The 23,365-nt window shown below is 45.6% G+C and overlaps 2 protein-coding genes across 6 annotated transcripts; one reads left to right on the top strand and one right to left on the bottom strand.

Annotated features, from left to right (window-relative positions):
• The first annotated feature begins 49 nt into the window (after window positions 1-49).
• C18H12orf43 (chromosome 18 C12orf43 homolog) lies at window positions 50-23,365 on the top strand. Of its 5 annotated transcripts, XR_004419666.2 has the most exons (8): window positions 997-1,215; window positions 1,577-1,625; window positions 1,878-1,976; window positions 2,492-2,643; window positions 2,940-3,030; window positions 3,416-4,135; window positions 15,832-16,001; window positions 21,436-21,522. XR_004419666.2 is itself a non-coding variant. In XM_033075640.1 (6 exons), the coding sequence occupies exons 1-6, from the start codon at window positions 990-992 to the stop codon at window positions 3,759-3,761; spliced, it is 963 nt and encodes a 320-aa protein (XP_032931531.1). In that variant the 5' UTR covers window positions 50-989; the 3' UTR covers window positions 3,762-4,486. The 5 variants fall into 5 exon arrangements, 2 of the variants coding, with proteins under 2 accessions (XP_032931531.1, XP_032931532.2); XR_004419667.2 differs by lacking the exon at window positions 15,832-16,001 and having other exon boundaries at window positions 21,436-23,365; XR_004419665.2 differs by lacking the exon at window positions 21,436-21,522 and having other exon boundaries at window positions 15,832-21,045.
• On the bottom strand, window positions 4,583-19,848 carry HNF1A (HNF1 homeobox A). Its single transcript, XM_033075650.2, is given in 10 exon segments — window positions 4,583-6,610; window positions 7,201-7,342; window positions 7,632-7,753; window positions 8,010-8,201; window positions 9,420-9,621; window positions 10,998-11,155; window positions 11,943-12,181; window positions 12,481-12,709; window positions 12,712-12,980; window positions 19,514-19,848. Coding segments are annotated over 10 exon segments (2,016 nt in total). The 3' UTR covers window positions 4,583-6,482.

Genomic DNA, 23,365 nt, shown 5'->3' with positions numbered 1-23,365 from the left:
GCCAGGAGCTCGGACCGACTACTCGGCCCAAGCAGGAAGGGAGGAAAGAAAAGGAAGGACGGAAAAGGAAGGACGGAAAGGGAAGGAAGGAAGTTTGAGGGAAACAAATTGTTGGCTTACGAGTGTAGAGTGCTAAGAATCTGAGCTGAAAAACATCTCCAGGATGGAAACAGAGAGCTTGATAAAGGTGTTTATACAGTTGTGAGAAACCAAAGAAACTGAGGGACCAAAGCGAGGAGGTGGTGGTGAAGGAGAAGAGAAGAAGGCACTTGTGGAGGGTTTGTCCCAGCTCTGAGGGCAGCACACCAGTCCTGAGGTCTCCAAGGTACAAAACAGCCCCAAATTGCTTGTTCTTTTACACAGCGGAGAGCGGGTGACTCCTAAACCAAGGTCTTCCACTAAAGAAGGTGAGTTTTATGAGGGAATAGTGAACAAATGAAGGGAAGCTAGTGCCCAGGCAGCCCATCAGAAAGAGCCCAAGGATATTGTCAGCGGCTGAACCTGCACAGCTCCGGTGTGAAGGTTGGAAGGTGCAAGCCAGGAATTGTCCAGCAGGATAAAATCAGTTATACCGAGTCTTCTGCTGCTTTCAGCAGCACATAGGCTTGGCAAAACCCACAGAAAAATGGTTATCCGGAAGCCCGCCTGGAATCACCAAACACGTTGTTGTATTACACCAGAAAACTTAGAGTTGAGATTAAAATGTAGTGCGTAACGTGATAGTGCTGATGGCATGTGGAACGCACAAAGCAGTCCTACCTGCACGAGCAGTGAAAATCTCCAACAACGCAGCTCTCTCGTTTTCAACCAGTTAGCAAAGCAGCAGGATTGGGCGCAACTTCTACATTTAAGCAAAAATTTCTCATGTCAGTGTAGTAGCTGGTGAGGAAGTTAGCAGGACCCCAAAACCATGAACCGTATCCTCCAGAAACTGATTAAAACAGGGATGAGTTTATGAAATTCTGGTACGGGGGACTACAGCTCCCAGCATGCCAAGCAGCCGGACTACAGCTCCCGGCATGCACCGCGGCCGTACCACAGCGCCCAGCGTGTCCCGCGCTTGCAAGATGGCGGCGCCCATGGGCGGCTCGGGCCCGGACAGCGACACCGGCTCGGACTCGGACAGCGGCGGTGAAGCGGCCGCGCGGTTCCGAGAAGCTGCCTGGGACTGCACCGCGCAGGCGGCAGCGGCGGCGCGGGCGGAGCCGCGAGGCGGTGAGGGGCGGTGGACAGGCTGGGTTGTGCTCTTCCCTCTCTTCCCCGCCCCACTGCTCCGACCCGGCCCCTCCGCAGCTCCTCCTGACCCGCGAGGAGTCCTCCCGGCCGCGGTGCCGGTGTGAGAACTGAAGGGGGCTCTGGCCGGCTCTCCTAAGCCATGTCCGGCCTCCAGCCCGGCCCAGAGCCCCTTCCCGGCAGTCCTGGCCCGAGGGAAGTTTCCCCTCATAACTGTTCTGCCCCGCACGTGGGCCAGGGCTGTCTTTCAGGCATTACTCTTTATGCTCTAACATGTACCTGACGGGGGTTAAAGAGTCCTGTTTGCAGGTCTCTCAATGTGCTTTTGCTACTTTCTTTTCAGGGGGCTTTAGAAAGGATCGATTGCAGCCTAAAGATAAGCCAAGCCTGAGGTATTTTTGCTTCTGATTTTCGACTTAATGTTTTCCTGATGAAAAAGTTAATGTGTAATATTCATGCTGCTCCTACTTTGTACCTTGCAATACTTCATACTGAAAGGGCCAGTTCTGCTTGGGGAATTAGTCCACCCATAATCTGAAATGATGCTTAAATCTGAACAGACTAATATGTTTTTAAGGGTTTGGATGAGAGGGCCAGATGTTATTGGCCTCAAAAGAGATAATCCTTGTTCTTATTTCAAATGGGCGTGAGGCACTCGGCCGTGAGGAGGGTGACAATGAGCTCCAGACGACTCCGGAGTTCAGAGCACACGTTGCAAAGAAACTGGGAACCATGCTAGACAGGTACTGGTATGCAAGGCTAGAAATATTTGTTCTGTGGGTCAGTTACACTGATGTGTTTGTGTGCTAAACCCATCTTGTCTCCTTCATCCCTGTGTTAAGTACAAGCCTCCAATATGCTGTGCCCATCTGGTCAAAATTCTCTGTGCAGCACTGCTTGTCTCCATTTGCCTCTGTGGTGAACATCTTGTGGGGAGAAAAGAGAATTTGGGTGCCTTAGCACTTCCATCATGTAAAGGCTGGCAGGAGAATCTTTGACTTGTCTGTACAACCTAAACCAGTACCTGATTCAGGGTTATGCTGGCTGAATGCCTGATACTGGGCTGCCATTCTTATCTATTGTACAAGCATGGCCCTGGAGAACTGGAATTCCTGCTGTTCAAAACTGGCTTTAGAAACACTGTTTTTAAATTGTTCTTGTGGCTTGCATTGCTGAGGAGAGGCCTGGTCTACTCTGGAAACAGAGCATCTATGCAACGTCTAAAACAAAAAAGGATCTATGTAACATCTCCCTCTAGTCTTGTTTCCCAGAAATACCCAACTTCAGTGCAGTTTGCACAAACCTGTGTAGGATCTCACTGGGGTGTTCTGTTTAGTTTCATCACTGTCTTGAAGGACTCATCAGGACCATCACAGACCTTGGTGGCACAGTCTGACTCTGAAGATGATGGTGAGTTCCAGTCTCAGCCATTGTGGCTGTTGTGTGACTGTTAACTGCTGACAGGTGGCAATGGATCCTGTCCATTACCAGCTGTGCATCCAACTGACTAATAAACATTTTCACTAAAAGAATTTGTGTTGGTATCTATGAGAGCTGTTGCCTTGCAGCTCTGACCTCTGTGCCCCAAGTCCTCCCACACAGTCCCGAATAATTGCTGTCAAGCGCTGTGGAAATACAGTAACAGCAGTTGATTGCTTCCACCTCTGTTTTATATTCTGCCTAAAACCCCCCTTTCCATACTTCAGGTTTTCGTCTCTTCTCTTCCTCTGTCCCTGGAGACTGTGGGAAACCAGAGCCTTCCCCTGCAGCAAGGAGAAGGAGGCCAGTTAGCTCCAGGTGAGCTGCTTGCAGCTGCTTTGCTCCTCAGGTGCTGTTGTATCCCACATTTCAGAGAGAGCTGGGACTTCCACAAGGGAATAGGAAGCTGAAGAGCTTGAGAAGTGTGTATTTATGGCTCTTGTATTTGACTAGATCAGATTTTGTGTCTTTTTTAGTGCCAGAGAACTAGAAGTGTTTGTGGGAGATTTTCTTTCCTCTTCTAGTATGTGTAAATAACATGTTTGCCTTCAGACTGAGTAAATGCAAGCTGTAGGTGTGGGAGTCCCAGAGCCACTGGGTGTTTATCATGTGTTCTCATCTCAGATTACTCTGCTGTCCAAGTTTTGGGTGAATTCAAGGCAAAAGTGCAACACAACTTCCTTCCGTCTTGTTGCCTTTCCAGTGACACAGACAGTGACCAAGAGTGGCAAAGGTACCAGGAGGCTGCCGTGTCAGCTGCGGATATTCTGAAGCAAAGTGCTTTTCCTGCATTGTCCCAGGGTTCCAGCCAGGATCAGAGTCAGGGTTCAGTAGAGCCCAAGCAGAAAAAAAAGAAGAAAAAGAAAATTAGGAGAGAGAACAATATTCAAGAGAAAATAATGGACCCAGCAGAGTGTGACCAGATCTGCAAAGATTTGCCTCGGTTGGTGTCTGTAAATGGCCAGCAGGAGAGACATGACAGCAATCACAGAGAGAACTCTGTGCTGCCAGGAGCTGTGAAGAAGAAAAAGAAGAAGAAAAAAGAATGATGATTTTGCTCTGCAAACAGCAGGTGGTTGTGATGGGTGAAGGAAACTGAAAGAAAACCTAACAACAAGAGTTGCTGCAGATGAGGGAAAATTAATTGGCAAAGCTTCTGTTCTGAAAGCTCGGTGGCCTGAGAGACTAATTAAGTGACTTCCTGTGCTGCTGGCATCCCCGAGGAGGGGAACATTGTTCTCCTCACACAGCAGTTGTCTGTGCTGCTGCTTGTGCAGGCCCAATCTAAAAGGATTAAATACTGTGCCAGACTTGCATGGCAGAGGGATGTGATCATAGCTGCATTCCTCCTGGTCTGTTCCTTCATATGAAGCCCTTCTGGAGACAGTATATGATGAATTGAATTTGGTTTACATGGCAACAGGTGATCAACTGCTTTTTCTCTTTGCCTCCTTGTAGACTACTAAGAATAGCTCCAGCCTGTGGGAGACTCATTTTTCAAAAGCATCCTGTCAGAAATCAGGGCCCCTTATTTTTTCCCTGCGATCATAACAACCTCTTGTGGGAACCTGCTGTGTTACTAATCCCTCTGCAATCTGCACCTCTCCAGGGCTCCTGCACATAAACAGTGTGTGGTGAGCTGATTTCAGGCTTGGTGTAAATGTATCCTACTGTTCCAGTTGTGTCCACTGAAATTTTTTTTCATGTATAGAGGTTTTTTTATGGTATCTGTTGTTATTAAATTTTACTACAGTCTCGGACCTACTTAATTTGATAGCTTTTGTACAGCAGTGGCTTTCTTGCTGTATCCAGATTCTCCCCAGCAGAGATAGAGGTGACTCAGGATGGCTCTTTAGTTGCTGGGTGATCATTGCTATGAAATTGCTACAGGAAGGATTTAAGCCTAATTTAAAAACCACCTTTTAGTCCTTGTTTGGGCTGGTTAATGACTTTTGTCTCTGTGAAATGCTGTGAGGTTTGGTAGTTTCCAATGTGACTCTTTGTTTATTCTTCACCTCCAGTCTTTCAGGAAATTAACTGTTGTTGATAGACACTCTACTTCTGTTTTTAAGATTCCTGGGTTTCAGTAAATCCCACTTATTGGCGTAGTTCAGAACATCAGAAAGCCAGATGAGAGAAACCAGAAGAGTGAAGTATAGCTCTTTGAGCATGGGAAATCGCTGTGAGATTTTTGCTGGTTTTTAGTCAAGAAAACACAGCTGGCATCCAAAAATAGAAAAGCTAAGTAGAAACCTGGCTTGTAATCTAACAGAATGTGCCAGCAGAAGTTACTTGTCTTATGCACACTTAAAATTTCAGTGTACTGATTTTTAAACCTGGACTTTCAAATGCATGGTGGCCTAAACATTTCCTTTTGCTTTGTTTTGTGTTTATTTTTATGCTAGCTGGAAATTAGATATATTTGCAACTGATATACATGGGAAATTAGGAAACAATTCTAGGATAAAATTCCTCAGAGAATCTAGTTACTGAAATTGTTGATGGTATCTAGAGGAAACTCTTATCAATGAAACCTGCAATTTTGACATTCCTAGATACAATAACTGAAGAGTTCACTGTTGGGCTTTTTCAATTCTCCCTTCCAGTCTCAAGGTTTTTCATCCATTTCACAGTCAAAAGAGTAGTTCAGTTTCAGTCACAGACAAAAACCTGTTAGTTGGGGCTGTTTTCACATCTGGCTAATAACACATCAGTGATGTGGATGTTGAGAGTAAATAGAGAGGAATAATTAAAGAGGAATTACCTAAGTAGATCCTTGGGACTAAAACCCTTCACTTAGTGCAAGCAAGGCTCTCAGACCCCAGGGTAGTTATTTGCATACCAATAACTACGAATCAAGCCTACATGGTAGCTGAGAATAAGCTGTGTTCTGTAAAATGAATCTAGGGTGAGTGTTTATAGAGAAAACTGAAGGAACCTCTGCTCTCTGTGGAGCATGGGAACCTCCCATGTGCTGGGCAGTGTGAGGGACCAGTGGGGAATGCCATCCTGCAAATCATTCAGCAAGTCAAGATGAAAATCCCGGGGTTAATGCAGAGAACTGGAATCTCCTTGCAGCTGTTAAACTTTAATTTCTGCATTTAAAACAAAGCAGAGCTATATCAAAAACAACCAAGCCATTTCCACTAGGATAGCATGATTTTAGAGCAGGTCGCTTTTAACTGAGAATGTTTGGTGTTTTGGTAGTTAATTAAGGATTTGTAGCTTGTCAGTGATCCCATACTGACAGGTTTGTGCCAATCCATTCCCAAATCCATTTCTTTGTTATTCTCATTGTAAAGTCAGGAACTTCCAAGGTGTTATTTCTCATAGTTCCTGTTGGTACTTCCTTGCAGCAAAGGAGGAGAGTGTTTAAAGCTGGTGTCCCTTCTTTGGCAGCTCAGCTTTGCTCTTTCCACATGATTTAGTCTGGTGTTGGCAGGTTTGTACAGGCCCAGCTTGACGAAAGCTGAGCTGAATCAAAGTCCCATCCACATCCTGGCACTGTTGGGATTCTGTCTTGGGCAGCCACCAAAGGATGTCTGGCCATTCTGAACTGGCTCCTGGGGTTTAGGTTTGCTGTTTTTGGTGGGGGACAGTGGACTTTAGCAGTGCCAGCATCATCTTTCCTTATTTTCTGTCCTGATCTTGAGACGTTTTCTCTCCTGGAGGCAGCTGAGTAGGGGTTTGTGAGGCTGTGGTGGCAAACAGGGCTGGAGTTGCACCTGGCAGGTTGGCTGTGGCAGTCACTCAGGAGCTACTTGTGGTGGTTACTGGGTGGAAGATGCCATCTGTGTGGAGATGAAGGTCTCAATGACGTTGTGAGTGGATGGCAGCAGCTGGCTGTGGCTGTTGGTGGAGTCAGAGCTTTGGTACAGCACCAGGCTGCTGGAGGACACTGCCAAAAGTACAGGCAGAAGTCAATTGAGATTCTCATCAGTCCCATTATTGTACATGTAGACCCCCAATTTCCAGCATGGCTGTACTCTCCTGGCTTAGGGGCATAACTGCTTTTGTCTGGGTGTTTTGTGTGCTGCTAAATACCTGGCTTGGGCCCACGGCCAGCCTGGAAACATTGAGGGCAGCAATCTCCAGAGAGTTCAGTTCTAAGAATTCTAGATTATGTCCTAGTTATCTTCTTAGAACTGGGAAGACCTAGTGGGAGTCTTCTTGAGGGAATCTTGGGCTTCTCAGCCCTGAAAACTGCCCACAGGACTGGGTACTCATTGACACTGGTTTTGTTGATATTTTTCAAGGTATTTTCCTTTCTAGATTCTGAAAGGGCCAGTTTCCACAGTCTGGCCTTGCATGGACTCTGCTCTGAATCTTTTCCTTGTATTGACTTTTCAAACCCATCAGGGCACTGGCAGATCCAGTTTAGGGAATTGTGGGTCCCAATTACAATTTTCTAAGTGGATTTTACAGTGTTGACAAGAAAAACTAGGCAACATGTGGCTTAAGAGCCACAATAGTGGCTGCAGCTCTTACCAGCAGGGCTTGAGGTGAGGCGTGGGCCTGGCTGAAGGTGCTGGATGGTTGTGTCTTGGCTCTGTAGGTGGATTGTTGGTGCCTGTGACACTGGTGTGTGCATCCCAGATTCGGTGTGAGTCTCAGAGTCAGGTGTGAATGCCTGGAGAAAAGAGAGTTAATAGTGCCTGCTTCTGCATCCCTTCTAACAGCTGTGAGAGAAGCATTGAGCAGGTGCAGTTTCTGGGGAGATGAAATCCTTGAGAATGCAGTGAAGAACTTGCCCTAGTCCCTCCAGTACTACAGCTGGTTCCAGCAAGGCCGGGAGATAAGAAAGATGCTTCTGCTGGGATGGCATAGACACACCCAAAAACTCTTTGTCATGCAAGGAGCTGCCTGCAAACTGGTGCAGCTCTCTGGAGAGGGAACAAAGGCTAAATAAAGGCTGTTACCTGTTTAGTTGGTGTCAGGTTGGTCAGGGCGCTGAGATTGGCTGTGTCTGTTATCACCATGGTTTGTGGTAAGAGGCCTGTGTGTGTGTATTGAGTCACTTCAGATTTGGGGCCATAGAGAGCTGAAAGAAAATGACATCATGTGGGTGCTGGAGCTTTGGCTGGGTTGTTCTCATGCAATGGAACGTACTGTCTGCCTCCAAAATGCTGGGAGCAGAGGGGCAGGGAGATAAATGCAATAGAAAAATAATTTCGTAGTTAGAGCAACAATAACAGAGGAGGAGGAAAACAGAGTGCTGTAAGCCCAAGGACCCAGCAAATGCTCCAGAACAGTGTCTTTATATTTGTTTACTTAAACAAATGTGTTCAGGTTCTTACTGTGAGGGTTCTGTATCTGCGCCATGGTCGCCATGAAGGGGCTCTGGTTGATGTGGCTCTGGACTTGCTGCATGAGGGGCTGCTGGTAGGATGGATGCAGTTGCTGGGAGAACTGGACGGGCTGCAGGGTAGTGAGGCTGCTCCCCATGCTGTTTATTACAGGAACACTCTGGGGCTGGGTTGAGGCCAGGCCTGGAAAACAAGGACTGATGCCAGTGGTGTCCCACACTGTGGGCTGTGTCCCACTGTGGCTGCTCTGAAACAGCCCTTGTGGCAGCCTGTCACTGCAGGGTGATTTCAGATCCTGCTTTTCAGGTGTTCCCTTGGTTGTCTGTGATTAAGGATAGATTTCATGCCTGTGAGAGTGAAGTGGAAATGTCCAAAAACTGCATAAACCCACCTCTGGTTTCCAGTGTTTGTTCCTGTCTACATCCTTGTGTACCAGTATAGCCCCTTTTCCAGTTTAGTGATCACCAGGGAGGCCTTCCTCAAAATTAAATTCAGAGCATCATCACCTCAGTGCCCAGTTAATTTACTCTTTTTTTTTTTTTTATGAGGCTGTTGGCAACAGAGACAACTAGGTTATAGCTGTCCAGCCATGCGGAATGGAGTTTCAACTCTTTTTGCTACGGCTGCCAAACTAAGGAATTTGAATCAGTGAGAGAGGTAGAAGGTTTCACACATTACTACCCATTTCCCACAACTTCCAGACCCTGTTCCTGTTAATCAGCAGGTCTCTCCAGCACTCTAGTTTTATATTTTGTTTCAGATCCATATCATAATATTGGGAAGAAATGGAAATTAGTACACAGCTGTCACCATGGAACAAGACAAGGACTCTTTCTTCCTGGGAAGAAAGTGTAAGAGGAGTATACATTTTATTTTACTTTCTCTAATGAGATGGACTTTGGCAGTAGACTAGTCTTGGAATGAAAAGAAATCTCATAAAAGTCCAGAAAAGCTGTCAAAGTGAAAAATTTAAAAAAATAGTGATTACTGCTGTGGATTCCAAAGGCATATGCTGCTCTTTGCAGGAAGTAGAGTAGGATGTTTTGTCTTCCAAACACTATGAAAATGCTTCAATTCTCATAATTGTAAGATAGAATTATATTTATATTTGGAAAGATGAAGAGCAGCAAACCAAAACATTGGCAAAGGAATAGATCGTGAAAGTCCCTTACTCTTAAAACGTGGAGTTTGTGTGTAACTTATTCCTAATGTGAACAAGGAGCATCTGTCCTTAATCCCACTGGTACTTGCCAACAGTGCTGCTGATCTTTGGTCACAATTCCTCAGGTTTGTGTTGCTGCCAACTTAGTGCTAAGGCTTTGAAAATGGGGCAGGTGGTTGTAGCAATGAGAGGCAGCTGTTGCTGTGGGTGCTGGATCAGTCACTGCAGGCTCTACTCACCGATCACCAGGGTGGAGGCTCCGGTGTTGGTGAAGGCGGGCGCCAGGGACGGGGTCTCACCAGCCCCGATTGCCATCACCCCCGGCAGGGATGCCATGATCAGGTTCTGGGTCTGCTGGCTCAGCGTGTGTGGGCTTTGCTCTAGGCTGTGCAGGGCAGTCAGGGTGCTGACAGGAGGGAGAGTTCCTCCAGGAGCTGAGACCTGTGGGAAAGGAGAACCCTGAACATGCCACCTGCAGCAGGCAAGTCCTAAAGCTGTGATAAACCCCTTTCTTCCTCCCTTTCCCCTTGCTAACTGGGAAGGTTTCACACATCCTTGTCTGCAGTTTCTGTGTGCTCATTGATTAACTAGCACAGGTCAGCTGTTGACAGTAAGTCAATCCCTGCTGATTTAGTTCTTTCACATTTAAGAAATCATGAGATGAAGCCTTCTGCACTCTCTAGGGGGAAAGATCCTCTGTTTCATAGCTGAGGACAGAAGGTGAAGCTCAGAGAAATTAAGAGGCTCAGGTAACTTTACATGGTAATTCTAGTAGCAGAGTTCAGCACGGAATCCAGGAGTTCCTCTTTCCTTTACAGACTTGTAGCCATAGTATTGTGGAAGAGCAAAAAAGCATTCTAATGATTTGGCTGATTTTGCCTTGTATTATACTTCTTTTCTCTCCCCTCAGACAAAAAGCTGTAAGAAATCTTTAGTAAGAATAAGCACCAAGAGGTTAAACAGGACAAAACACCTTGGTATCAGTTGTAGAATACAGATGTAGAAGATTTTCAGGATCTCATGAAAGACTTATTTTCCTCAGCAACAGACCAGAAGCCAGCAAAGTGAGTGACTGATGAGATTTAAATCATACTTATTATTAGCAACCTTAACTTTGCCTCTGGCCAGCCTGTGCTACTGCAAACTTCTGCTGACTGTTCCTCTGAAAGCAAGGGAACATGTGCAGACTGAAAATGATCATCATGTAGTTCTGACTGTTCTTTGTTAATGATGGGGGAAAAGGTCTGGTCAGATCTCAGAAGGAAATTGGCTTTGAGGAGGAATCTAGTTATCCAGTACATGCCTGCATCCAGGCTGTTGGCTTCATTTTTACAGGCAAGATAGATGTAAGTGTGGGTCAGTGTTCTAGTAATCCTACTGGTCTGATCAACTAGAGTCCAAATAAGAGTTAGAAATGAGATGAGAATCTCTTTGTGGAAAGGAGAAGAGAATAGGGTTTCCTGGGAAGAAGGAAATCTTGTCATACCTTGAGTGCTGTGTTTCCAGAACAGACTGTTTTAATTGCTCATAAGCAAATGTCTTCTTGCTTTCATGCTGTAATACCTGTCCTCACCACAGTATACAGGGCACATGTGTCTCAGGATTATTGATCTTACATGGTCAGTGCAAAGTGAGTCTAATATAACATGCTGTTACATAACATGTTATGGAACAATATGTTACATATGACTGTGTAATATAAGAAGGTGGATTTAAGAACATTCTAGGAAAAAAATACCCATGAATAGTAATATTATGAGCACAGGCAGATGGCCTGACATCTTCCAGTCAGCAGAAGCAGAGTATCCATCACTTACCAGCTTAGTGTCTGTGCTCAGCAGGTTCTGGCTGGGCTCCAGTCCAGGGGGAGAAACTTGATGCAGGATGGTTTGGGTGGTCACCATGGAGCTGTTCCCGTGGTGGTTGCTGCTGGAGGACTCTGCCTCACTGGCTGGCTGCTGGTTGTACCTCACTCCTGAATCACAACAGGTGGGAAACTGCTTGTCACAAGTGAGAAACTGAGAAACATAGGCAGGCACTAAATTCAGTTTCCTTTGTAAGGCACTTGCCACCAGATCTTTGAGCAGATACTTAATGGTCGGTAGGGGAACCAGAAGAACAGGCACTCATTCACACCCTGCCCTGACTTTCCCCTGTAATTTGGTGTAACTGCTTCCTCAAACACTGACTGGCTGTGGGTGCTGCAGGGAGCTGGAAACCACCCCTCTGGATGTGGCTGTAGAGAAGAGTCTCAGTGAGATCATCTCTTCCCAGAGCAAGAGCAGCCCCCAGCTCTGCCTGTGAAGCTGAAAAAGCTTTTTGGATGGAGAACGACTTTTCCTCATACCTGAAAACTCTGTCACAGAGTCTGATGGGGCTGGCACTGAAAAGAGTAAGGGGCATACATGACTGAAAAGGCATGGAACTGACTTCTAGCAGGCAGTGATGACTCCTGGAAGAAGGAAGTTTGGTGTTGATGCCTGCCAGCTCAGTAAGTGTAGTACTTCTCACAGTGAGAAGTACTTCCCTAAGTGAGAAGCTTTGGCTATGGGTTTTGTTACTGAATTTTATCTCCATTGGCATTCTAGCCACTGTCCTCCCCCAGAAACATGATCTCTTTGACACCTTTGCCCTTCCCTTGTAGCAAATCTTTTTCTATATGTAGATTCATTTCCTAAAGGGCTGGACTTGGGAGATAGTTTGGGTGACTGAGTTTGGGGAGGTTCACCCCTCTTTCAGATCTCCCTCTGGTTGTTTCTTACCGTGGACTTTGCTGGGTGAGAGAGCAGGTGGTGGCTGGAGGGAGGAAGAGCTGTGGGGGGTTAGAGGAGGGGCAGAGCTGGGCTGTGGTCCACTGAAGGTGTCCATGGCCAGCTTGTGCCGGAAAGCCTCCTCCTTCCTGCGATTGGCAAACCAGTTGTAAACTCTGACCTCTGTCACCAGGTTTGAGCCCAGTCCCTGGGCCTGAGATGGGGAAACACCTCTCTGAATACACTCTGCCCTGTTGGGAAAAGCACAAGAAGAGCTTTGCTGAGCTGGCCTTAATCAGAGGCACAAAGTAAGTGCATAGCCCCAAAGTGGCTGTGGTCTGGCACTCTGTGTGGAAGGGTCCTGCAAGACCTGAGGCATTCCCTGTGCTCTGTGGACAAGGAATGGCAGTTGTGGCATTTCATTCAAACGTGGCTGGTGTCAGTGGTGCCACTGTGTGCTGTATCTTGGGCCTGCCTCCCAGCAAACACCAAGAATGGAGAGGGACCCTGCTGTGCCCCTCTTCCTTGGAGACACACACCCCACCCTTACCTGTTGCACTCTTCCACCAGTGCCTCCCTCTCTTCTTTGCTGGGGTTTTTCTGCCTCTCATAGGCCTGGAACAGGATCTGTTGTGAGGCAGGACCCCACTTAAAGCGGTTTCTTCTTCCCTTCTTGGTGGGCAGATCATCTCCCATGGGCTCGTCTGTCAGTATCCCCTGGCCAGCGTGTGTGAATTCTGCAAGCACAAGGGGGCAAGGGAGTTTTTTCCTTGAAAGCAATAAGGATGAGCAAGGGAGAACAGAAGCCTTTATGGAGCTGGGACAGGAGAGCAGTGGTTGCCATACTTACGCTGGGCCACCTCTCGCTGCTTCCGGACATACCAGGTGTACAGGGCTGCCCGTTTTTGGGTCTTCATGGGAGTGCCCTTGTTGAGGTGTTGGGAGAGGTGGGATTGGTTCAGACCAGTGGTGTCCACCACCTCACGCTGGGGGATGTTGTGCTGCTGGAGGTAAGACTTCACCATCTTTGCTACTCGCCAGGGATCCTCCCTGCAAGGAACAGAAAATATTTCTCAGGGGAGAGACGTCAAACAGCTGCTCTAAGCAGACCTGGATTTCAAGGAAGTGCAGTAATAGGTCCTGAGGGGCACTTGTCAGTCAGCACCATCACATTTGGTGAGGCCAGAATTGGCTGCAGGGAAGAAAGCTGTTCCTCAGTGTGCTGCCTTGCTCACTTTTGACTCTGTGTGCAGGGTAAAACTGCCTGACATTGGAAATAAAGTGCAAAACATGTAGCACTGGCTTCCTTTGAGCTGCTGTCTGTACACACTTAGGTCTGGCCTTAGGAGGAAACTTTGCCTACCAGGGGAATTTCCCAATACACAGAGGCAATCTCTCTCCTCCCTTTTCCTACATAACTTTTCTTCTCCATCTCCCTCTCATCAAAGCAGATGGGGCAGATGTACTGAGTTTTCCAAGACAGATTGATTATGATACTACTTGCCTCATGCCCTGATTCTGGTCCAGGTTGGGTTGCCTTGCAATGATTCAGCAAATGGAAACAGGTTGTCATTATACTGTGGCATGACAGCTCTGTATGCATATATAAATGACAAATCATCCAGAATTATGTTCTTACACATCTGCTACGTGTTAGTCAAACACATTGGTTCACACCTAGATCTACTCAGAGCTTCTAAATGCAATATAGAACTACAGACAGACCACTAATTCCTCCTATTGCTGCTCTCATTTGGGTAACAGCTGAGGGAATGGAACTATTTTAGACCTACTCACAAAATCTGACAGTTTGAGATTTTACAATTAATTTGATCCTCCAGGTTTTAGAAAAGGATCTCCAGTTAGAATATCCGTTAAGGTTCTTGAGGAAAATCGAGGAAACATGACTGTGTCTTTATGTGCATTGATTTCACCACAGCTGAAAGTCACAGTAGAAATAAAGATGTGAAACCCATCAGTCTAAATCTGCACAGTGCCAGAGCATCTCTGCAGAATAGCTCCTGGCTCACTTTGAACAAGAGCATTTCTGTGCCTTGTGTGTGAAATGTCTGGAGGACATGGTTTGCTGTGCTGTAGGAAGACACTGGTGTCATGTGCAACACCAACATCAAAGGAGCAGTAGGGAGAAAAAAGGTACCTGGGATGGTGCAGAAACTGTCACAAGAGCACACATGGCTGAGTAAAAGGCAACAACTGTGCTGTTCATGGCTTTATTGACTCAGGAGGTTGCCGGAGGCTGCACGGTGATAAGGAGGACAAAGTCCACACCTGTTCTCTCAGTACAAACACCCTTATCTCTGTTCCCCTGCAGCCCCTCTCCCAGGGGCTGAGTAGTCCAAGGAGCAAGCTCCACAGCAGTTAAAGTGTGACACAAACGGTGTCAGTTACAGCCTTTGGAAGAACCTGCTTAAAATAGAACTTCTGTTTCTCTTTTAGATTGGAGCACTTGCCACAGAGGCTTCGGGTTTTTAGCATCTTCCCTTAACTATCTTTGTCTTTCAAAAGCCTCAAATTGAGCTGAGTTTAAGAGAGCTTTTCTTTCCCCATGGTTTTGTTGTTGTTTTTAGTTTTTTTCCCTCCTGCTGCCTAAACCAGTCTCCTGCCTTTGTACTTGTGATAGTCTGGCCAGCACCTGCACCCTGTGTTCATTGTCCACGTCCCTGTATAGAGGAAAAAAGACTGACTGGGAAGCTGACCTCTTCGATTTGAGTTCTGGCTCAGATAGGAAGAGGAAAGACTGTGGAAGCCTCTGTTATGTGTCAGTTCCTTTCTGTACCCTAGTCGAGTCAGTTTTGTCTCCCCTGTTGAGATCCTCCCTTTGTGGCAGGAATAAACCGCTAAGTTCTGTGAGTCTCTTCTCACACTGGTTAAAGACTTGTGGGTTTTGTCTTCTTTTGGCACAGTAGGGGGCTTTGTTATGCAAAATAGTGCAGGGAATCTTATTAAGGTGTGATTTCCTAGGACAGCTGTATGAAATCCTGGCTACTCTGTACATAAGCAAAGGGCAGTCTGACAAACCCATGCAACAAATCCTTTAGGCCCAAGGCTACACCACAGTCCAAGTGGTGACAGTCTGGCCAGATGACCCCTTGCTCAAATAACAGTTCCACCTGCAGAGCCTCCATCACAGGCTAAGACATCAGAAGTTGAAACCTTTTCTCTTTTACTGGCTATGAGCATCATTGACTGTCAGAGGGGAGCATTTCACTCTAAACTGAGTTCTCCTGCTTGTTGTTACTGTCAAATCTCAATTGTTTCACTGAGTCAACTGCACAAATGGGTCTGCCTTGTTCAAGCTCTTCTTCCCTATCTCCAACACTGTTTTCTGCCTTTTAATTTCCCTTTCTCCTCAGATGCAAACTTTCTCCCCAAGGTCTTGTTCTCCAGGGTCTAATCTGTCTCCTAGTTGGTCTCACACAGGAAGCTTTTACTTCCTTCTTCTGAAGTCTTGTTCTCCTGCTCTCAGTTGCTTATTGCCATGTGATCATAGCCCTTTTCCATGGCTCATCCCCACCACAGGGGCCTGGGTTCTCTTTCCATGTCAGCTCCCCATTTTCTTAGTTCTGAGGTCAGTTTTTAAGGGCGTTTTCACCTCCCTTTTGTTACCTGAACAATAAGTAACCCAGGTAGTTAGTTATAAACTCAAAGGGAACAAGAGGCTGGTTGATAATTTATAGCAACATCTCAAATTTAAATGGAAAGTAAATATCAAGTTGTTAGCATTAAAGAAAACCCATTCCAGAGAGCTGGAGATGTAACATTCAGGGGACCTTGTCCCTCCTTCACTCTTCCTGACTTTTTATTTTTCCTTCGTTCTTTTCTTTCTTTTCTTCCTCATTCTCTCTCTCTCTCTCCCCTTCTTTCCTGTTCTGATTGTCAGGTGGGAGAAGCCTTCATTTCCCTGAGGTGGGTTCTGAATTGCTACTTTGGACCAGACCCTGCTCAAGCAGAGGTTCAGAGTGAAGTGCTCAGGATCATCCCCCAGCCCTTTCCTCTGGAGCTGCTCCACAACCCAGAGCACAGCCTGGAGCCGGGCTGGGCACAGGGAAGGTAAGACCATTCATCCTGGCAGTGTTCCTTTCTGTTGAACTTGGCCTGGTTTGCCTCATCTTGGTTTATATGTGGAAATGAAAGGGGTGTGGCAGCTTCATCTCCAGATTCCCCAGATAGTGCTGTCCTAAGCAGGGGGAAAGACTGGACCTTTGTCATGATATGTCTTTGTTTTCTTTTTTCCTCCTGGAAAACATGCTTTTATCCCTGCCTCCAGGGGAAATCTGTTGCTTATCTCAATTTCTCTCTTTCCTAATGGAATTTCACCCCTTGCCCTACAGGTGGATTGCTGTACCTCTCTCCATTGGGTTGATACCTCTCTCCATTTGCTTTACCTGCAGTAGTATGATCCCTTCCCCCAAGGCAGCCTCTTTCTTGCTTTATGTTCTGGGACTATGTGGGAGTTTCTCCACACACCTCTACCACCCTACTGAGTAATTTATTTCTTATCGTAGATGCAATTTGGTTTTTGTCTGTATTGATATGGGAAGAACGTTTCTATTCAAACCATAAATCTACGGGAGATCAGTGAGACATATGAAAGGACAAAATGAAATTATGTTAATTCCCCACTAGAGAAACCTTTATCTGAACTGCTTTTAGCATGTTTTCTCTGTAGGGAAAAGATCTAATCAACACCCATGTGTGCACCCAGTCCTGAGGGTGTATCTTCTCTGTTCTACTCAGCTTTGACCAGAGTTTTTCAAACTGATTTCAGCTTTAGTGGTCCTGTGAAGTCATAGTTGGTCTCTTGGTGCTGTCAATTTTTTCTCTTTCCAGCTGCTGGAAAGCCTAATAGTGGACACTTTTCATTATTGTACTTTATAAAGCAATGGCTTTATAAGCAATAGCTGCAGTTACCACAAAGACTTTCCTGTATCAGCAGTAGCTGCCCACAAGTCAATCTCTCTGTTATAATTTGGTCTGCAGACCAGGAATTGTTAATAAAGCCCAAAGAGGCTTCTGTCTAAAGGGAGAATTGCCTCCATCTGGTTTCTGCATTTTAAACCCTTGTGTAGATGCTGAAATAGTTTTGCCAAATCAACCTTTTACTGGGAATCCCTGGGCATGGAGATTCTTGCCCGCCTTTCTTTTATCTATTGCTGGAAGTAATTTCTGCTATGGATTGTTCTGCCCTCCTTTACAATACTTATAATCTGGACATTACTTTTAGGTATCTATTAATTGAAAGGTTTGGTCTTAAAACCAAAAAAAGTTTATTAGTAGATAACAACTTCTTAGGGTATTGTCAACCTCTGATACTGATTCAGATGCTTTGAATAGATTTTTAGACATTGTTGATTTGATTAGAAATTTGAAACATGACAATGCAGGCTTCCTATTGTTTTAATTTAACCTGATTAATTTTGATCTATTATAGACCTCCATAAATATACTTGTAATTTTTTTCTGAAACTGAGATTTCTGGTATCTTCATACTGTCCTCAACAGCAGAAGTGAATTGCTGTATCTGGTGGTAGGGGAGACTGGTGATAGAGATCTCTGAAGTTTCAGAGTAAAGCCTTTGTGATCAAGAACCAATATGAGGCTTAGGAGTTCCCTGTGCTTGCCCAGTCTCCTCTGCGCTGTCTCAGGGGTTTAGGTAGGGCCTAGAATTTGTCTGTACCTCACTTGCCATTTGTGAAATGGAAATGCTGCTCAGTGGACTGTCTGACCATCAGAAAGTGTTAATGTCACAGGTTTGGGAGAGAGGCAAGACTTCTGGTGAGGCTGGTAAGCACAGGGAAGACTGGCAGCAAGATCCTAGAAAGGCAGGGAGGATCAGAAAGCAGAAATGGTGCTGAAGTGAGGTGACAGGAAGGAATTCCCTCCATCCGTGTGTCTGTTCTTAGATCACAGCGGATGTCACTTCAGTCCTGCTTCACCCACTCCTTAGAGAAAAAGGGACAAAGCCAGGGGGAGTCTTCCTCAGCTTCCATGGCTTCCTTTCAGAGCGATTCTTGATAAACCATCAAAAGTTAATGATCAAAAAGCTTATCAGGGTCTTTTCATCTATAAATTTATAAGACAAAAGAGAAATAATAAAGCCATTGGATAATTAGTAACTAGCCAGGGCCCGCCCGGTGCCACTGGGCTCAAACTGCCCCAAGACCTGTACGCAGACTCAGGAAGATGAGAAGGAGACAAGGATGAGGGGAAGAAAAAGAGTGGGAGGCAGGGAGAAAATCAGCCAAGGAGACAACAAAATGGGAGGAATAACAGCAGAAACAATAGTGAGGACAGAAGGGAAATAGGTGAAAAGAATCTGAAAGATGTAAAGGAAATAGAGAAAACTTAAAGATAAGGAAGAGCTGGAAGTGCAGGAGAAATGAGACATACTGGGCCAGGAAGGAGACTGAATTTCTGGGAATGTTTCCCCACCCAGGTAAGAGCTGATCCAGTGAATTTTCCTCTCTTGGTTTATGCAGAATCATCAACTCCCAATCTGCCAGGGAGCTTTCTTTTAAGTATTTACAGTGAATGCTAACTCTTGTCATGCTCTTTTCTTAGCTCTGGCCTTTTGTGGTGGGATTTGATGTTTGCTTCTGCTGTTATATTTTCTGTTGGTTTCCTTTGCATGTGAAAGAGAGTGATTAGAAAGCTGGAAAGAGAAATTCTCTAGCTGGGTTTTTAGTGAAGATTTTAGGTGCAGGATGTCTTCTATCAGCTTGTCATTTCAAAATAGCCCCAAAACAGGCCAGAATCTGTTGTGATAGATGCTAGGATGGGCCTGATCCTTGCTTTGACAAACCTGTTGGGTCTCCCATGGGGATTGCATCCCAGTGAGAATCCCAAATAGGAAACTGAGTGAATGTTTCTCTGAGCCTATTGTGAAGCTTATTTATTCAGGGACCTTCCCCTGGTTTTTGATCTCAGAAATGCTTGTGTGCAAAGCAAATTTGTGTGGCAGCAAACCCTGTAACTGTTGCTGCACATGTACTTTGTAACTGTGACGGGCAGTGGATGGTAGAAGCAGCGTGTTCTATCCGGGTTTTAACCTCTGCATGTGTTTGGTGTGTGCTTTTTCTATAGCATACCCCAGTGAAATTAATAATATCATTCTCCTTAAATACAGCAGGGAAATGTTACAACTTCACTGTATCATTCATACAAATCTAGCACCAGCTCAGGGTGACCAGTTGTTTTTTGGTTTTTTTCTTTCCTGATGACTGAAATTGTGAATTGTATTAAAATTTAAGTCCTAAACCCTAACATCCAGTCAAAGAGATGAGAGTTAGACAGGCCTTGGACTTTCTGAAGCCTGATGCTATAAGCATGTCAAATATGTAATCAGGCTCCACAGCTTCCTTCATGCATTTAAGCGAGATAAAAGGAAAATCTGAGCATTTATAAAGCATTTGGGGGTGTTTGGGGGCTGCTAGTCCTGGTTGAAGATTGTCTCTGTGCAGCTAGATCAGTTGTGAATACTAGGGACACTGAGGAGAAGGGGAAAGGAAAAGAGAGTTAGAGTGCAAGAAAGAAGCAAAGAGGAGCAGTAAATCTGTCCTTACTGTAATAGTCTTTCCACCACAGCCTTCTGGTGAGCAGCCTCCTCTGGGCTCAAGTTTTCCAGCTCCTTCATTATTGGAGGGGTAAATTCCTCTCCGTCATCTGAGGTTTCATCTTCCGATGCCCTGGACTCCCCCATTCCGTTGGGGAGGTTGGGGATGTCGGGACAGGGCTCCCCTTTCTCAGTCTGGAGGGCATTGATAGCGCGCTGGCTTTCGCTCTGCAGCCCGTAGGGTTCCGCTTCGCTCAGTGCCTTGATCAAGGTCTCCTTGGTCAGCCCCGACTCCAGCAGCGCTTGCAGCAGCTCCACTTGGAGATGAGACAGCTTCGAGACCATGGTCTTCAGCCTGGTGTCCCTTGGGTTTGGATTTCGGGTTATCCTGCTTCCAGCTTCCCTACACCATGGTCCTGAGGTAACACGCCCGACTGTCAGGAGAGTGGGCACAGCGCAGCCTCCCGCCTTTACACCCCCCAAAAAAAACAAAATACAAAATTGAGCCACTTCAGACCCCCCACGACTGTCCTGAGCCAGTGCTGATAAAGGGACCCTTGGCTATCTGTTTACATTGGAGCAAATGTAAATTCTCCAAGGTTCATATTTATCTGTGTGCTTTAGCAAGTTACTGAACTTTGGACTTCAGCACTGCCGCAGCAGTTCACAAAGTGCAGAGGGAGAGAAAGCAGGGGGAGGGGGAAAGGGAGGGAAGCAGGGAGAGAAGGAGAAGAAAATGAAGGGATAAAAAATCTGCAGCATGGAAAAGTGAGTATGGAAAGAAAACGAGGCAGATGGGGATGGAGAAGCATGGCTTACTCTGGCCCCATTTGTTTTGGAGAAGGAAGGAGGTAGAGCACCCAAAAGGAAGAGCTGAGCCTGGTTGCCCATGGCTCAGGACAAGGTGCTGCTGTTGGAATATTGCAGAACCTGCTCAGAGCTCTGGCAGTGCTGAAGTAAAGCCAGTGTCAAGCCCTGCCAAGGGCTTTGGGCTGACAGAAAGCCACACTGGCAGCAGCGGGGAGGCAATCAGTGGCTTTATGTGAACATGCCCAAGCCTCACAGGGTGTTCTGAAACTCCAGCTGATTTCTGTGGCAAAGCATCAAGACTTAAGTGACTTTTCAATTCTGGCTTTGACTTGCTGGGTACCTTGATGTGCAGATACTAGTAGTACCTCCATTTTATCTTGCTGTGTTTATTGCTCAACTATGAGCAGGAGCAGTGTTAATAACTTGGGGGACTACAGGGCTTGACTCTCTGAGCTTGTGATTCATGTATTTGATAAAGGATAGCCCTGGGTGCTGGGTCACACTCAGAATCTCTGCTCTGTCATCAACTTCCTTACTGCTTCTGATGAGTGCTCTGGGCAAGCTTGTGGTTCCCCTTTATCATCTGACTCCAATCCCCTCTTGATACCAGCCCTGCTCTGAGGTTCTGCTCCCACCTGTTGGGTGATTTCCTAAAACATGATCCCTGGCTTGGCTAGAATCCCTCAATACACTTCTCCAGTGTATGCCTAAATTGTCTTTTCTGGTCTGAAATGATATGAATGAATCTATCTACTTTGAGTGGCTGAATTAGGGAGTGGCTTGATGTGCACATGTGGACTCGATGCACGAGTGCCTCATGCGAGTGATTCCTCGGAGGATGTAAAGCTGTTGTCTCAGTGGAAGCTTGCCAGGGGCAGCTGCCTGTGTCTATACACTCCCATCAAACATGAGCTAAAGGAGCCTGGTAGGGCTGTCCCCAGACTGGGCAGTGTCCCAGGACAATGCTGCAGAGGACCTTGGCCCTTGTTTTCCCTCGTGGGCACCACTGGCCAAGCTCTCCTGGCTCCCGAGTCAGCAGCTGCAGGACAGAGTTCCTGCACAGGGACCCTCCTCCCTGCAGGCACTGGGCAGGACTGTGTTAACTCTTGCCTTTTATTTCAGATCTGCGCCCAGAGCACCACGTCCCCTCCCTGCAGGGCGTTAACAAAGCTCTACTGGATACGGACAACTTTGTGTGGCTAAAGAGGAGTAAGAATAAATAAAAAATAAAAACATTTATTGTCAGAAATTTTCATGTGAACATCAATATAAAAAGACAACTTTGGCTTCTAAATATTTTATTGAGGGTCATACTCTTAATAAAGAGTTGTGCTGGTTTTGTATCTGTCACAGGAGTGGTGAGCATTTTTTGGCATTGTACTGTCATCGTGTTGATACAATTTCCATGCATTTTATTTGTTATTACAGTTTTTCTTTATCCCCACCCCTCAGGTAGACATGACAACATTACTGGCTGGTAACAGTAATTTTCAATTGTAATTACAGTATCCAACCAAGACATACAGTTTCTGCATGATATGTCCTTATAATTCAAGGATTTTGCAAACAGACCCAACAGATTGTGGAGCTCCTGCAGTATGTGACAGAGGAGATGCTGTCATGCTGTGTTACTTATTTCTGACTCTCTTTGGCATGGTCATCTCTTTTACATAAACCAAGATGGAAAATATTACCCCCATTCTTGTTGAAAAGATTGTCCATATTATGTTGGTATATCAACCTGTTGAATGTTTGAGGGGTGATGGGGACACAGATCATTAAGTTTAAACAAAGAACACCAATATTTGTCATGGAGGCTGTAGAGAGAAGAAAGCATAGCAACGAATTATGTCTATACTATGTGGTTTCAGGGATTCCTTATGCACCCAGAAGCCCTCATGTTGCTGCTTCTGCTTGCCTTGAAGATCTTCAGCTGTAGAATCTTCATTTGGAAGCAGTGTACTTTGAAGTCTTTAACACCAGGAATGCACATTTGTTTGTATGATAGGACCTGCCTGATTTCTACTGCTGGATGCCACGTGGAGAATGCTTAGCTGAATAAGGAAACATTTCAAATACTGAGGAGGAGGTAAATATTCTCTATCACTTTATCCTGAAGGGCTTTTTGCTTTGGTCTATTAGAACTGTCCATTTTAAACTATAGGAGCCTGGACAATTAGCAAAAAAAACAAATAAACTTACCCACTTTCATCTTTCCATTCATTGGGACCTGCCAGGTTGTACCAGTGAATGGCTCAGCCCCACTGAGTATTTCAGATTCCTCAGTGCAGGAGAACCAGTGAGCTTTTTTCAGTGTTTCTTAAATGTTTAAAATAAGTAGTGGTCAGACTGAAAGGGATTCATGCTGTGAATTAGCCAGTATCCCTGTTTTATAGCCTGGCACTAAGAATTGCAATATTGTATTTCTCAGGCTATTACAAGTGCAGTTGTGACATGATGAGAGAATAGCAGAGGTCAAGGGTGCAAGCTGGATTATAGTTCTATTGGAGGAAGAGCTCAGTTGCAGAGTGCCATAATCAGACAACATTCTCTCACTTAGCTGAACTGTCCTTAGGATTGTGCCTTGAGGATGAATATTTGAAATAAGGGGACTTGAGTTTCCTATACCCATTTTTATCTATTACCAGTGCCTACTGTATGTTGATTTCCTTAACTGTAAATATTTCCCAGGCCATGACTTGGTTCTCAAGTCACTCTGATTAATATGATCTTGGTCACTGTAACGGGAGAAACTTAAAGTTTGAAAACACCGAGAGATACCTGCTTGTTTTTCTCATGTTTGCAGTATTTGGTTTTGTATTAGCTGTTCCAAAGTAATCTCTTTTCCTCTGTATCTAATAAAATGAGTGAATTACTTAACACTGAAAACACTGCATGAAGGTATAAATGGGTACAATAGGAACATTATTCTTATGTTACATTTACTGGTCTATATTCTGCTTATTGCAGGGGGCAAACCCACAGTAAGGGACAGCAGAGTCCTGTGAACCTCATGGAAGGCAGAATAGACTCCCAAACCCTCACTTCTGTA

Source organism: Catharus ustulatus, chromosome 18 (genome assembly GCF_009819885.2).
Source record: "Catharus ustulatus isolate bCatUst1 chromosome 18, bCatUst1.pri.v2, whole genome shotgun sequence".
Lineage (NCBI taxonomy): Eukaryota > Metazoa > Chordata > Aves > Passeriformes > Turdidae > Catharus > Catharus ustulatus.
The sequence above is the reverse complement of the archived record's forward strand: the minus strand, read 5'-3'. Positions and strand labels throughout refer to the sequence as shown.